The sequence below is a fragment of the Gadus morhua genome, chromosome 1 (assembly GCF_902167405.1).
Source record: "Gadus morhua chromosome 1, gadMor3.0, whole genome shotgun sequence".
Classification (NCBI taxonomy): Eukaryota; Metazoa; Chordata; class Actinopteri; order Gadiformes; family Gadidae; genus Gadus; species Gadus morhua.
The window spans coordinates 4,798,910-4,814,828 of NC_044048.1; the positions used below are offsets into that span (position 1 = coordinate 4,798,910).

The window sequence follows — 15,919 nt, forward strand, 5'->3', positions numbered from 1 at the left end:
ATTGACTGGAAGCCTGCTTTATTTATTGTAGGTTACAAAAAATAAAGAAAATGGCGGCATTGTTGTTATCGATTTTCTATCAGTTCTCACCACACAACGACGTCTCATCTTTGCTGCTTGAATGTCGGTATGTAATGGTATGGAGTTATTGAAACTTACTACGTGTAAAAAAGACTAGAAATTGAATGTTTATTTGTAAGCCTCGAAAGTTGCACTGGGTGCCTTTAAAGGTGAAATATGACGTGCCGTTCATGTGTCGTGGTAATAATGCCGCATTGAAAACAACTCGGAGGTTCGGAAGCTCTTTACGTGTCTTTACGTAAATCTTCCCTACTTCCAAAATAAGAGTGTTCAGGAAACGTTTGTAGGCTATGGCATTAACCGGAAAAACAGATCGTTCTTGAGACTTCGGGGCATTATCCCGCTTAATACACGGCTACTTGCCAAAACGAAAAATAACTTCACACGTGTCTTTTTACAATTTATGTTACCATTCACAGTGTTAATCAGCAGAGAAATAGTCCGCCAAAGAGGTTGACATGGCTTAGCAACCGAAAACAATGGGGTTGACAAGTTACCGGACTACTTGCGGACTGATACGAAAGACGTGAATCAATGTCGTGAATTGAAACACAGCCTTTTTGAGACAATTGAGACAAAAATCTACTTTCCTTGACAGCGGTCATAATATGCTTAGCAACAGTCAATTATCAAAAATAATTGACCACCGGAAGTTGGTAAGGCCCATGCAAGTGTATGGAGCATTCCATCGCATTAAGGAAAGCTGTGTAATAATAAGTAAGGGATTATGTATAGAACGGCGGTCATTATCTGTAATATAAGCCCCGACAGTGCGAACAGCACACCGACGCGAAGCGGAGGGGTCTTGCTTCGAACGTTATAACATTCTAATGTATAGAACGTAGATTTTACGTCGTATACATTATCCCGCTTAATACACGGCTACTTGCCAAAAATAAATTAAAAAACATTCCACGGCATTGTGAAGAGCCGTGTAATCAATAAAGATAACTCCCATGTCAACACCCGGGCTACGTATAAATCTGGTGTAAATGGGTAATTATGTTGAAGTTCCTCCGAAAAGGCGAATATGCACCAGACCGAGAAGCTCCACTGACGCCAAGTGGTTTAATGTGGAGCATCATCTTGGGTTGATGTTGACCCCCCGTTAGAGGGTGATGCTTCTCAGAGCCTTGTTCCAAACATAACTCATTAGAAGGCTTATTAAAGTATCACAGAGTCGGGGTGGGTCATAAGCATGGGGAAAACACTCCCCCCATCCCTCCTTCCTACAGATCCCGGCTGAAACTCACTGTTTACCCTTTCAAAGTGTTCAATTCAAGCTGAAAGAGGAGTTTCACTTACAAGTTTAAGTCAGACATCTTCCACTGACCCAATCTACATGTCGGGCAATATCACATGGGGTCACGACCCTAAGGTTGAGAAGCCTAAAGTATTTAAGAAAATTGATAAGTAAAAGTAGTAGTGATTATTAGTAAAGAATCAACATGGAGAAACTGTCTTTCAGTATTTATTCAAAACAGTTTTTTTATGGTGCTACAAATGTAAAAAACAAGAAAGAAAAAAAAATATCAAAATGAAAGAAACAAAAACAAATCAACAAATGGTCATGTCTTCACTATATGCATCTCGAGCAACGTACACTAAACATGCTAGGAAAATATTAAACGGATACCGTCCTCGATGGAAGCCATGTAACACTATCAATTAACTTTGTACAGTTACACATGTCGTGCCAGAACCAAACAACCCTTCCACAACACACACACACACATGACTGCGTGATCCACAGTCAGTATAGGGACTTCCTCGCCGACGCCCAGTCCTGCTCAAACGTCCAGCAGCTTGAGGATGCTGTCCCTCTCCTTCAGGGCTTTCCAGGCCTGGTCCTTCTCCTTCTTGGTGGGCGAGCGCTTCTTCTGCCGGGCCGCCATGATGCGCCGGAAGGCCTCCATCACCTCGTTGTCCGACACGCGGACCCGCTGCCGCAGCTCCTGCTTCCGCATCTCCTCCCTCGCCAGCCTGCCGCCCAAAATATGTTCAAACACGCTCAGCAAAAAGGTCTTCAGCTTGTACAAGGGAGTTCAGGGGAACATTTAAGAAAAGAAAGAAGGAAGGGAGGGAAGGAGGGAGGGAAGAATGAGGGAGGAGGGTTGAGGATTCTCCCTCAGCAGTCTAGTGGTTAGACACATAGGAGACTTAGGCCCAATCCCGTTTCTACCCCTTACCCCTTGCCCTTCCCCCTACCCCTTCAAAACAAGGGGGAGGGGTAAGGGTAAGGGGTAGAAATGGGATTGGGCCTTAAGGAGTGTTACCACAGGGATAAGGGGGAGGGGGGAGGGGGGAGCAGGGCTCAAGACCATTTATTAATAAATAAAAATGATTCATAATTTGTTTATTGAAGTCATCTTTTACGCATTGGTGCCAATAATAATAAGCTATGTTCTATAGAAAAACTACAGTCCAATTCTCCCCAAGGACTGAAGACTTTGGAGGACTTTCCCCTAACAATATTATAGTGGTGCTATAAACATGCTCCTTTCCAACATTTCAAAACAGGGCTGCCCCTACATTAGTTGACCTTCTAGTTTAACCTGTCGTTGTTTGAACATGTTTAAATGGAAAAAAAGCTTAATAAAAAAGTGAAACCACAATATCACGAGTAAGTACTGTGGGGAGGAATTCAGTGTCTATTTCATCCACTCTTGGTCGGAGTCGACTAACATCAGAGCTTCATCCTAAAGCGGTTCGCCACCAGATGAGCCACGGAGTACCGCGGAGCACGCTGCATTTTAGAGCGACAACACACTGATTCCAGTTCAGGTCTGTTTAATGTACTGGTTGCTGAAAATGATTTTATGCAGCGCTGTTGTGAGCTCTTTTCATTGAAAACACAACCCACTTGTCCCAGTTTAGACATACAGCTAAAAGGGGGGTTTGTACACTGTAAAAGGTTCCAATGAACTCGTACCCCATCATTAGTGCTAGTCAAGACAAAGCAAGGGGAAAAAAAACATGGGACGCGCTATTCTGGATGACAGATCTCCAGAAAAGGAAAAATAGCACTTTTTACACGTGAGGTGTTTGTCGCGCCTGCTAATTCATTCTCAGGCCTTGTCCACACGGAGCTGATTTTTTGGTGAAACCGCATAAGTAGTGTGCCTTTGGGCCGACCGTCCAAACGTTCGGTGCCCGAAACCGCACTTTTCTGAAACCATGTCCCAGGGTGGTTTCAGATATAACCGGATCTATGCGGTTTCGTGGGGACGCCTGAAACCCCCCCCCCCCCCCCCCCCCCCCCCCCCCCACCAGCTGGGCGACGTTAGAGTTGCGTTGAATTTTTTATTTATTTGTATTTTTTGTAGCTTTAAATAGAGCCCCTCGGTCAATTTAATTACTAACTGTACATTAGTACATTAGTGTACAATAGTACTTTAACTGGAATATATTATTTCATTATCATCCTTATAGAAATGGCTAGTACATGAAAAAAAAGGGATAAAATGTATTAGGGAGCCACCAAATGAAAAACCTAGTGGCACCAGAAGAAGATGTTAGTCTTGGAGGAGAAGGGAGGAAGGAGGCCAGACTCGGGTGAGGACAGGTGATGGAGAGGCTTTACCGCAGGAGCTCCTGCTTGCGGGTTCTGTTGTGGGTGCTCAGAGCCTTGAGCTCCGCCTGCCGCTTGTGGAGCTCGGCCAGGACCTCGTCCTCAGAGTCGCCCCCCGCCCCGGGACGCTCCTCCGAGTCCAGCAGCCCCTGGGCCACCAGCTCCTCCTTGATCCGGGCCTCCAGGGAGCGCGTGTGGGGAACACTGGGGAAGGCAGCTCATAAGAGACGTGCTCCGGGGACGCCCGCTAACCATGTATGCTTTGGTGACGCATATTAAACACAAACCATTTAGATGTAGAACTGAGTTAGTGTATAGCATCCTTGAATTAATAAACAAACTAATTATCAACCAATCAATCAAAAAAAGGCCCATTTCCTCCAAACTTTCGTAATATCTTTGATATAGGTGCTCAATCATTATTTGGTAAAGTATATCCCTTCCGGTGCTTTGGGTGTTGGATTCTGCAGTACGTACCCGAAGGCCTTGCCCTGGCTGCGTGGGGAGGTGCCCGCGCCGTCGGCGGCATCCTTCCCCGCCATGTCCGGGATGGGAGAATCCTCCATGGGGGATATGATGTTCTCCTGTGCAAATGACACAACGTCTTATTAGAGTCACCATGTAGTGATGGTGTAGCTGTCTACACTGGCCCTTACTCTCACTCTTTAAAAAAGGTATGATTTGGCTGAATGAGTTGTCCAAACTGTAAAGATTTAGGAGAAAGCAGACAACCGGAAAGTTGGGTTGTGGCCTCCTGTTGCATTCCAACAAGTCTGAACCAACAAACCAATAACGTTGTACAAGTACTAATGTTGTATAACTAGTAACGTTGTACAAGTAGTAACGTTGTACAAGTGGTTAGTTTAGAAGCTTTGCCCTCATGTTCGCCTCATGAAGACCAGGGGCTAACTGGACGCTGGTGACCCTCTTGTGGTACAGAGTGGTATTACCAGAAGTTTCAGGTGAGAGAGGAAGTGAACTCAAAAGTGTTTTATTTTATAATATGTCTTATATGATCAAAATAGCCAGGGTTATGCTATTTTATCGCTGTTAATGATATGATCAAAATAGCAATAGCTATGCTATTTTATCCCTGTTAATGAAGTAAAACCATCATTAAGAGAACATGAGTCAAATCATTTGTTTTTGCCAGTCCCCGCAGAACTGTTTGTGAATGTTCCGGTCTGCTTCGAACACAGATAATGGTATTATCATTATTAAAATGTACTTTTATTTCACTCTTTCCACTCATAACCGACGGACATAGGCGCCGAGGTGTCTGTGGGACGGTCGAGCTCTGTCTGGGCAGTGTGAAAGAGGGTTCAGATTCACGGACACTTGGATGGGTGGAGCTTGTTCTGAGCTGTCATATTATACATTTCATGTGTAATTTCACTCATTCTAAACCTCATATAATGAACGAAAGAGGTCCCCCTTCCAACTACTGCCCCCTGGAAAGACAGTTCAGAGCCGAAAACATCCCACTTTTGTAACAGCACGTACCCTGCCACTATTAGGCACCTCAATGCCCAGGCACCTTGCAGAGTAAACCTGTATTAAATGCACCTTATTCAAAGGCACTTTATAGACTGCACAAGACACTTCATGGGAAGTTGCAATAGCACAAGATCGATTCAATAAGCTTTTTACTGGTTTGAATGATTGTCTGTCAGTGGTTCTCAAACTATGGTATGCTGCACTATCTAGTGCAGGGATGGGCAACTTTCATGATAAAGAGGGCCACATTTTTCATCATAACCATTGAAGGGCCACATGACTGCACACTTCAACTAAACGTGAGCTGAGAGAAGCTACACAATTTTGAATTTGGTAGATATGATTTCCTGTATTCTGGTGCATTTTGGGGATGGCCACTACCTAAAAAATCATCCAGAATCATAACCTATGTACGGTATGTTAATTGAACCAACATACACTAATTTCATGTTTTCCATGCTCAAACAGCCACATGAATGGTCAGTATTTTTATCAGTGCAAAGGGCTCACATACATCATCATTCAATGAAGTCAAAAAACTGAAAAACAGTGGCCCAACATTAAGTGCAACAACTCAATGAACTCAAACCCAACAAGCAGTTGTAGTAGTTGTAGTGGCGACTTAAGTGGATATCTTTAATGACTGATATCCCTTCTAAGCAAACTAGACGCATGGGTTTGCCTTCAAATTCTATGAATTCTTCTCATCTTTCTTGACCGAGTTTTCTGTAACTCCATCAATTATTATTATTATTATTTTTTTTTTTTATTATTATTTTTTTATTATGTGCGGGCCTGACTGAGTGAGGATGCGGGCCGCACTTAGTGAGGATGCGGGCCGCCAGTAGCCCATCCCTGATCTAGTGGGAGCTTTTAAATTAAAAACAATAATATCAAAATACTAGTATGAATGGAAATACATTAACCATGAGATCATTAAAATGGGGTTTTAAATAGGTTTTGCCTTTTCTGTAATATTTTTACCTCAATATCAGCCTGTTTCGTAGACATCTAAACTGGCATCTGGCTAAACTGACGGTAAGCTATAAGCACTATAATTATGAATGGTTCTGATCGTAGCGGGAACTATTTGGAAGTGATTGTGTTGACGGGTCCTCAATGGAGAAGCGAGCAGGCAGAGAAGAGGCGCAGCGTACTGTCAAGCGGCACGAGTAGCAAACAGCACATTTTAATTTCTGCATCTAAGATATTTATTAGTAATACAGTGAAAATTTGTTGAAATGTTCATATTTGGATGGCATGTGTGGCACGCGGTGTGCCCCTACATTTTCTGGTTGCACCCCTACAATTTTCAGTTAGTAGCCACAGTGCTGCTAGTGAAAAAAGTTGGAACATAATCTATCTATTGTCCAAATATGAAAACACAATGGCGATTTAGCTTATGGCCCACTGATAAAAGCCCTTGCATTTAAAGTATAATGAACTGTATCAACTTGGTGACGTAGTGGCACTGTTTGTATCTTTGGTAAAAATTATCGCTTTGAGATCGCCACTTTAAAGTTTACTCTTCATCGTTTTGCATAATGTACCTTCAAAAAATACTTTTGGAGGGAAAAAGTATGATAAGGATGATGATGGGGTTCTAGCTCCCCAAAAAGATGTGTTCAATACTGTTTAGTAGCGCTTAATAAATTGAAGGTATTTCATTTATTTATTTATTAAGGTCAGAGAATAGGGCAGTGAGAGAGTGGTGTGTCTCACCTCTACGAGGGCTTGGAGCAGGCGTTGTGTCAGGGGCCCGAAGGGACAGCCGTCCTCTGGTGACTCATGCTGGCTCTCAGACTTCTTCATAAGGGAGTCCACGTCTAGAAAGGGGGAGAAGGTCAGGGCTATCACTGTTCAGTCTCAAAGGCTTTCACGGGTCCATCTTCAGAGGACAACAGAGGACGTGATCACGCCTTGAAACAAAAAGGAAGATGCCAAGAAAACGTAATGCAAAGTCTATGGTTAATAAAAGAAGAAACCACCAAAAAAAACAACGATAACTTGCGCATGAACGAGATCACCTCAGAAAGAAAGTGTGTTTGTGTTTAGGGTGCTTGGCTCCGAGCAACAGAAGTCGGTCTTGTCAGCAGTCTAACTATTTGAATAATTTAAAGTGGTCATCTCAAAAATTTTACTGTAAATAAATCCCTGTGTAGTCACTATTTAACACTGTATGAGATTGAGAATGATTGAGCCTATTGCCCACTGATGAAACCCCTTGCATTTGGTCAGAGGCAACGCTGTTTATCTCTAGGTACAGATGGCTGCTTATCACCAAAGATGTCGCCTTTGGTGACAACGGAATGCAAATCTCGGAGATAGCCACTCTTAAACCTACTGGTCATCATATATTTGAGAAGAAAAACAAAACAAAACACTGCAATAACTTAAATTACATAAAAGTGTAGCATTCAACTCTCAATGTTATCAACCAACTCACTCACTGAGTTTTAAGCATGGAGCATGGTGTCTATTGGGCACAGGGTTGATCCAGGCTCACCTTTAGCATCCAGCTCAGACAGGGGGCCTCCCGTCATGCTCTTCTTCTTGTCATTGGCCCGCGCCCCCTCCCTCTGCTCCTCCAGCAGGTCCTCCTGGGCCCAGCGCTGGGAGTAGTGCTTCCCCAACACGGGGATCTGTGGTGGGGGAGAGACACACCACGTCAACCATCGTTGCCAAAATACTTAATTCGGATCCAGCAGTCCTGCTGCTGGGTCAGGTCGGCACAGGGCTAGGGCCGGAAGAAATGATCTGCAAGGGCGGAGGTATGCCTTGTTTCCTGTTTGAATTAGAGAGACATTCTACTGAAGAAAACTAAGTGGCGCCAGGGGGCGAGGCTTCCACAAGGGGATTTTAATATGGGTATTTCTAGAGGTGCCAGTATACTAATTTAAACCTTTAGACCATTTTTTATGGTTAACTACAACAGGCCAAGTTTGTGTTTACCAATAACGCACAGATTACCGATTAGACATGTTTGGTAGAAACAAATATGAGGAGAAATTAAGCGAAACGCCATTATCTGAAATGGTCTGACATCAGATTTAAGATATTCAGTTAAAGGCTGATTTGTGATGCAACCAAAATACTAATTCGTAATTCTCTTCAAATGTCTGTCCGCTAGCTGATAAGTATGAGATGTTTAGCCTTTGTGTCTAAACACGGCTGCAGTCACCTTTCTGTGACTGCAGTCTAGTAAACTGCGCTGCAGGGTAAGTGGGAATCTGTGGCATAACAATAAAAACTATTTCTGGCCTACGAGAATCAAATCCATAGAGTAGTAGAGAAGATCTGTAGTGTAGATAAAGTGGTGGTGCACTGCAGTTTATCAACAGGGTTGAGAAAATGGGCAACATGACAACAAACAAAACTCAGCTAAATATAATGATGAGGGGTTGAGCTGGCGGTTAGATTTATCAGCCATACTTTGTAGTATTCGGCCTCATCGTCTGGAGGTTTCAGGAGCTCCTCCAGGAGCCTGATCTCCTCATTGGTGATGTCAGCACAGTAGGGCTCAACTAAGGCCCAAAACCTAAACATCAAGACAACCAAAGGCATGGTTAAACAGCACACAAAGAAATACATATAGATAAATACACTACAATACATACACTGCTATTGAATAATAACGTGATACTGATTACAATTACAATTACAATTACAATACAATACTGATGAGATTGTGTGGCATTCTGCCTTTACATTTCTCTTTATTTCTGCGTTGAACCAATTGTCTTCTCTCATCTATCTGTGAAACAGGGATGTGTATGTGCAGTGACGGACCTGTTGGGAGAGTCGTTTTTTGGCGTGCGGGGAATGTCTTGAGGATCCTCGTTGAACTCGTACTCCGGGACCTTGGCCTGCAGGTTCTTCAGCTTGGGCCTCCCGGGTCCGGGGCCCGGTGCGTGGCCGGCCTTACCCTCCAACTTCTGCTTCTTGGGCTTGTGGCGCGACGACGCCAACGGGTCGGGGTCTTTGCCGATCTTCAGGAAGCGCTTGTCCCCCTTCTTATCCTGCCAGTCTGTGAGGATCTGGGAGCAGGGAGAGGTCAAGGCTCATCAGAATCATCTGGACATGATGGCTCTTTGTGCTACCATCATGTCTGCCTGTTTGGCCCCTATTGCACTCTAAACAACGCCTGGAGGTAGGATCCCACTCATACAGGTTCCCTCTCAGGGTTGATATATTGTTTCTCCTTCTTCTGACAAATGTTCTTACTGTAAGTCACTTTGGATAAAAGCGTCTGCTAAATGCCCTCAATGTAAGTGTAAATGTAAACGGTTCCCTTGGATTGCCCTTTAGCAGGCATAGGGTTAGATTGATGTCGTAAAACGAAGTCTGTGAAGCCATCTGAGAATGTAACTGTGATTAAGGGCTAGACAAAAACCGTCGCCTAGAGACAGAGATGGAGGTGTGGCGGCTCCAGAGACACGTCCCCCTACCTGTCTCTGTTCCTCCAGCGCTCTGAGGCGGCGGTTGGCCGACGACAGCAGGGTCTCCAGCTCCAGCTGGAGTGTGTCCAGCTCCTCGATGCCGATGCCATCGTCCTCCGAGCGGCCCAGCACGGCGGTGTAGCGGGGGCACACCTTGACGTGCTCCACGGGCTTGAAGTCGTAGTACTTCAGCGGGGGGCAGTCCTTCAGCTCACTCATCATGCCACCTCTTCACAGGTACCTAGGTGTATCTGATTGAACAGGCAGGGGTGAGGGGAAGGTGGCAGAGCGCGCGCGCGCGCACACACACACACACACACACACACACACACACACACACACACACACACACACACACACACACACACACACACACACACACACACACACACACACACACACACACACACACACACACACACACACACACACACACACACACACACACACACACACACACACACACACACACACACACACACGAAGCGCGCGCGCCTCTGCCTGAACCGCGTAACAACGATAAATGATCCACATATTCACAAATGTGGGGAATGAACCTTAACAATTTTGCAATGAACATAGTTATTTCAACATTTGGTTGAACAAGTCATTACGAATATATATTGTTTAGAGCAACGACATTTACCTTTAGTGAACGGCGTCCATTATGGAACAAACTATTTGAAAGCAAGGGGTCCTGCAATGTAACGGAGACAAACCTGTAATCAGTACTCCTATAATAACCCTTTTTGCAATAACTATATTGCAAAAAAATAGATCTGAAACTCTACCCAATAATTCATCCAATGTTTTTCCGCAGAAAACCTCCAAAGATAAAAAGATTTCATTCTGAACCCATTGGTAAAATGGTATCCTCAGTAGAGACCATTATACGTGTTCGGCTGTTATTTAAATAAATGAATCCCTATACATTACGATGTATTGGTTTGTTCTCTATATTATTTTACGTTTATATAAAATATATCTTCGTTATAATCATGCGTATGGATTTCAGTATGTTTTATTTAACGTGAAGCAGATATCCACATCCTACAATGCAATGGACTCGTCTCGAGTGGTGTTGGTTTTGCTGACAATGTAAGCCAAACAGGCGGGGCTTATAATATGTTTCAACGTAACCGCCTCCGACAGTTGTGTTGAAACGAGCGGTGAGCCAAATCGAGCGCGTCCTATGTTTATACAATTGTCAAACTGTAGGAGGAAGCGCAGTCCCAGGCGTGGCAGAATCATTTCCGCCTTCTACAGCACAGAAATGGTAAGACTAGCACAATAATAATAGTGTCAAAATAATGTTAATATTCCAGCAATAGGCACATCTTAACATTTATCTTGCATTAATGTCAAGTGATTAATTTAACATTGCTAAAACATCATGTTAGGCGGATTGTTTCTCAAGGCTTACCGTTGACATCCTCAGCTGACCACATCTGACCATATAGTGTTAAAGTCTTCATGTGTTCTCCTCGTTTCATATTGATTTAAGAGTATCGAGTTAAACTCGTCCGTTTCAGTTTAAGGATGCTGTGCTCCAGTTTGCATGCATTTGCCATTTTTTGTTTACTAGTGCTCATTTAGTAGAATATTTGATCTATTGTGACTTACAGTGATTTGAGATAGGCTATGAAGGAACAGATCCAATGTGTAACTTTACTCTTAAGGCTGTTCAGTTCAGTTCTGTACAGTTCAATACTTTATCTGTCCCGAAAGGGAAATTCGGTTTGCAGAAGTGGTAAGGAATCGAACATAATGTAAAATACATGAGACAAAACAACCTGACCAAATACAACAAATAAAATAAAATACCAATGTCCGTTAATAAAAGTCTATTCGATCTGAATTCTTTAAAAAATAAAATGCTTTAGTGCTGTTTGAGAGTGCCGTCAAGTTGCAACACTTGTTAAGTGCACTAGGAATTCCTAGGAAAATGTTATACGTATTTTACCTAACCCTGGGCAGCCTGCGCCTCCGACCCGAAGGAAGGAGAACAAATCCCTCAAGAGGAGCTGCTCCGACCGTTCTGATGTTGTTGATGTCATGCTCCTCAGACAGCCACCTTGCGGCCCTACCTGAACGCCGTGAGGGCCACCCTGCAGGCGGCCCTCTGCCTGGAGAACTTCTCCTCCCAGGTGGTGGAGCGGCACAACAAGCCCGAGGTGGAGGTTAGGTAGGTTTAGGGTCGGGTTGGTGGTGTTCACGCTCTGTAAGATTGTCTTCAGTGGATGGGGTTTTCTTCTGTTCAAATGCACACTAGGCTTTAGCAGCTATCCGTATATTTATATATATTTTTTGTTTTGTTTTGTCAAGGATCAATTGCCATTACCATTACAAATGATTACCGTATTTGTCATGATTCACAGAAGAGCCCAAACTATTTAGAGATAGTTTCAGTCTTTAACTGCTTCAATCAGAAGATAGATTGGTGGGCTCAGACCCAAAGCCTCTGTCTTCAAGTTGTTGGACTTGTTCAGACATGCATTAGAAATCCTATAATGCAAAGAATGGTACGAGCTGGGACAAGCCACTGACAGCTGGGTCAAGTAAACTTATTTTGCACCCATTTTATTGACTTCCTCTAAAGTTACTATTACCGAATACAACAAGGAAAAAATACATTTTCAAAACCTTACGGAAGTGTAGTATTTGCACATGTTTGTTTCACCTTATAATTGAATAATTCTGCCTCTTCACAGAAGTAGCAAGGAGCTTCTGCTCCAGCCGGTGATGATCAGTCGCAACGAAAAGGAGAAGGTCCTCATTGAGGGCTCCATCAACTCCGTGAGAGTCAGCATCGCGGTCAAGCAGGTCACAAACAAACTACTACTTCCTCAACATGGATGTGTGTGGGTTGCCAGATTGGGAAAGATTTCCCGCCCTATCTGGCCCAATCTGGCAACACAGTGTGGATGGCTATTGTTGTTGACATGGACCAAAACCCTGACCTCAGTCAATAACAGAAACATGTTCTCTGCTGTGCCCAGGCGGACGAGATCGAGAAGATCCTCTGCCACAAGTTCATGCGCTTCATGATGATGAGAGCGGAGAACTTCTTCATCCTGAGAAGGAAGTCAGTGGAGGTGAGAGTTGAAGAACGGCGCTTTGCTGTCTGGAGGTGGTGACTTTAAATGAAAATACGATGCAGGATACAAAACATAATTCCACGCTTCGGTGAATAAATGTCCATAGTGCTTGTCTTCACTGCCTGTAAACGTAATGGGCGGAGCCACTGCTGCAGAATCACGTTTCTATCATGGCTCGTTTTCTAAAGTGCTTTAATTGATAAAACAAAAGGTTATTTTAATAACACAAAGTAGAAAATAAACAATATCACACACAGTTTCAAAAGTCTGAGAGTAGGCAGCAAGTCTGAATATTGTGCAAAGTTTTGAATCAACCTCAGAGCAGGCCAGTGCTATAGGCCCGGTGATGAAGCACACTGCTGTTTGATTATCCAAAACTAAAGAATGATTTTCCGATCATCCCATGTATGGCAATTCTGATGCTGGCTGCCCCCAAACTGAAGCGTTGACTTGACGCGTTCTTGACGTCCAGCCCCCTGATCACTTGGATGTTCAGATTAAATTGAATTTAGCCTTCTACCCACAGGTCCAAAATATGCATTGATGGGTTAGGGTAAGGTACAAACATTACAATAGAAATACAAACAGTTATCCGACTACTGAATTTAATTTTGAATACTGACCTAATGAACGAATATCTGAATATTCAAATATAAGGGCTAAGCCCTATAGTAGTATATCTTAAACTTCATTTAAACTTTGGAAACATGCACAAAACCTTACACCAAAAACACATTTTCTTGCATACCAATGCCTCTAATTGAGATAACCCTTATTAACCCTGTAAGGGAAACTCAGAAAATCCTTTCTTCAGTCTATCAAATTTTAACAAATGAAGCACAATAAAGTGTATGTGGGTGTTTTGGCCTCAATGGAATAGATTGCCTTCATTGCGCACCATTTAGTGAGACTGATATGTTTGGTTCTCTTCTGCATTTCTCTGTCCCTGTTAGGGATATGACATCAGCTTCCTCATCACCAACTTCCACACGGAGCAGATGTACAAGCACAAGCTGGTGGACTTTGTCATCAACTTCATGGAGGAGATCGACAAGGAGATCAGCGAGATGAAGCTGTCCGTTAACGCCAGGGCCCGGGTCGTCGCAGAGGAGTTCCTCAGAAACGTACGATTTGAGATCGATTTATTTTAGTTCTATAGTAGGATACTTCTTAAGAGGGTTAGACACCTTTCAGATGTTCATTGGTTGAGCCTTGCATTAAAACTGCCAGGCTTAGGGGTTCGTCTCCCACTGGGGACCCAATGCTGAGTAAATTAATCGCCATGTATTTGGCTTGAGGCATTCTGTAAATGAGGTTTCATTCGGTAACTGTCAACCACTGTGACAAAAGTGTCAGACACTATCCGCCGTTCTTGTTTACATCAAGGCGAGCTTCGATGAGGTCCAGAACCTTTCTCAGGGGTAGCGCACCGTGTTCTTCAGAGCTTTCCTTCACCAAAACGTATTTTTAAGAGCAGTGGAAGGGGTGTTGTGTTGTGGAGGAGGAGGGAGGGCCACGCGGACCAGAGGGTCACGTTCGATGCCGGTTGTGGCAGGCTGTGGTGGTGTCGGGGCGAGAGGGGACTGTAGGGCTGAGCTTTAACCCCTAACAATCAGAGGGGTCCCATCAGAAGTGATCAGGGAGGGTCCTCAAGGCGTCTTCAGTTGTACGATGGACATTTACATTCTGAAAAGAGGAACACAAGCGTGTGAGATCTTCTCAGGTCTATTTATCGACCGGGCCGAGTAAGGCTTGTATATCAGAGAAAGACATCAGCCCAGTAACTGTTTCCTCTGTAAAAGACCCTTTTATATCAAGTGTTTTTGAGAAAAATAGATTTATACATTTTTTTTGTCTCGATTCTAGTTGAAAAGCTGTCAATGGTGCTGCAAAAGTTTTTCTTCATGAGTTATCAATGCATTGATTTATTAATTTTTATTTGAATGTAGTTGATAAAAAGAAAAAAAAAAAAAAACTCCTCATGAAGATGGTCTATACAACATATTTGTCCACTCTGTTCTTCTCATCAGTTCTGAAGCTGTCCTTCCACGGCTCTGGTTAAAATCAAAGGGATTCCATGCCATGGCCCTGCAGAACAAGAGGAACCACCATCACAGCACCATCATCCAGTCTTGCAGTGCGGCGCTTTGAATCTCGTCTCCAGCATCCACCTGTCCACCATGAGTATCAGCCCCTGTAGATAACCAACATGTTGAGCAGGTTGCATTGCAGTTCTGCAACTGTAGAACAAATCCCCACTCCGAGGCGGGTCCTTAAAAGTGTTAGATTGGTTGATATCCCTGGAAACAGGGGGTGCTGAGAATAATGTGGTCCCAAATTACAACCTCAAATCTTTTGTATTAACGGTTTAATGTACCTTTCTACGGTCTCATTTGTCCCAATATTTCTTTAATTTTCTTTTTTTTAATCTGTCTCAAAAACACTTGCCCAACATTTCCAAAAGAGGCTCAATGTGCCAAGCATTATATAAAATGGATAGAATATATAGAATGATATTAATATGGATGATAAACAATAAAAACGGTTGTTTATAGCTTCTGCATGACCCCTTCATTATCCTGCCTAAGAAAAGACAGATCTGTGTTGTGGAGCTTGTCCAAGTAAACCATACATCCTGGCTTCTTCTGAAGCCAATGTTTTTGTGTCTGCGTTGCCAATGTTATTTCAGGTGTTGGAGTAAGAGCAAGAACAAGAGTTTCTGTGTGAACCACACGGATTCCCAACCTCTTTCATCTTGAGGCCCACTTTCCATCACAGAAGTGTAAGCAGCCAACTTAAATGTGCTACAATGAACCTGACCATAACCCAATTATCGAAAGGAGCCATACTTAGGATACCTATAAATATTACAGCAATTAGGCAGTTTATCTGAAAAATACCATTCATTGTATTTATAAAATGCATTTTTGGGGGAACAAATACCTTAAGCCACTACAGGTTGGGAATGGCTGAACTAATTTAAAGGGAGTATTTTACCTATATTCAGCAAAGTAACATCTTCTTTTCATAAACTATTGTACCTTTTCATTTTTAGCTAGGGCATTTTTTTGTGTTTATGCTTCATGAATTATTAAAAACATTTTTACATGACAGCAAGGACTTAAGTCAGTCCGACCTGTCTAAGCACCTTCACAAAGCATTTCAACAGCAGCCAGGAGGGGACAGGTGTATGCAGATTATGTATGCAAGAATGCATGTTTCCATCTATTGTT

The 15,919-nt window shown here is 43.2% G+C and overlaps 2 protein-coding genes across 3 annotated transcripts; one reads left to right on the top strand and one right to left on the bottom strand.

The window, feature by feature from the left end:
* Positions 1-1,535: 1,535 nt before the first annotated feature.
* tada3l (transcriptional adaptor 3 (NGG1 homolog, yeast)-like) lies at positions 1,536-10,643 on the bottom strand. Of its 2 annotated transcripts, XM_030372458.1 has the most exons (10): positions 10,380-10,643; positions 10,235-10,285; positions 9,598-9,839; positions 8,939-9,186; positions 8,582-8,687; positions 7,656-7,791; positions 6,872-6,975; positions 4,130-4,236; positions 3,665-3,856; positions 1,536-2,064 (listed from the first exon to the last, which is right to left on the bottom strand). In XM_030372458.1, the coding sequence occupies exons 3-10, from the start codon at positions 9,808-9,810 to the stop codon at positions 1,872-1,874; spliced, it is 1,299 nt and encodes a 432-aa protein (XP_030228318.1). In that variant the 5' UTR covers positions 9,811-9,839; positions 10,235-10,285; positions 10,380-10,643; the 3' UTR covers positions 1,536-1,871. The 2 variants fall into 2 exon arrangements, with proteins under 2 accessions (XP_030228318.1, XP_030228242.1); XM_030372382.1 differs by having other exon boundaries at positions 10,235-10,618.
* An 88-nt stretch (positions 10,644-10,731) lies between these two features.
* On the top strand, positions 10,732-15,245 carry LOC115555591 (actin-related protein 2/3 complex subunit 4). Its single transcript, XM_030372574.1, has 6 exons — positions 10,732-10,864; positions 11,655-11,773; positions 12,300-12,411; positions 12,588-12,683; positions 13,640-13,810; positions 14,717-15,245. The coding sequence occupies exons 1-6, from the start codon at positions 10,781-10,783 to the stop codon at positions 14,720-14,722; spliced, it is 588 nt and encodes a 195-aa protein (XP_030228434.1). The 5' UTR covers positions 10,732-10,780; the 3' UTR covers positions 14,723-15,245.
* Positions 15,246-15,919: the final 674 nt, after the last annotated feature.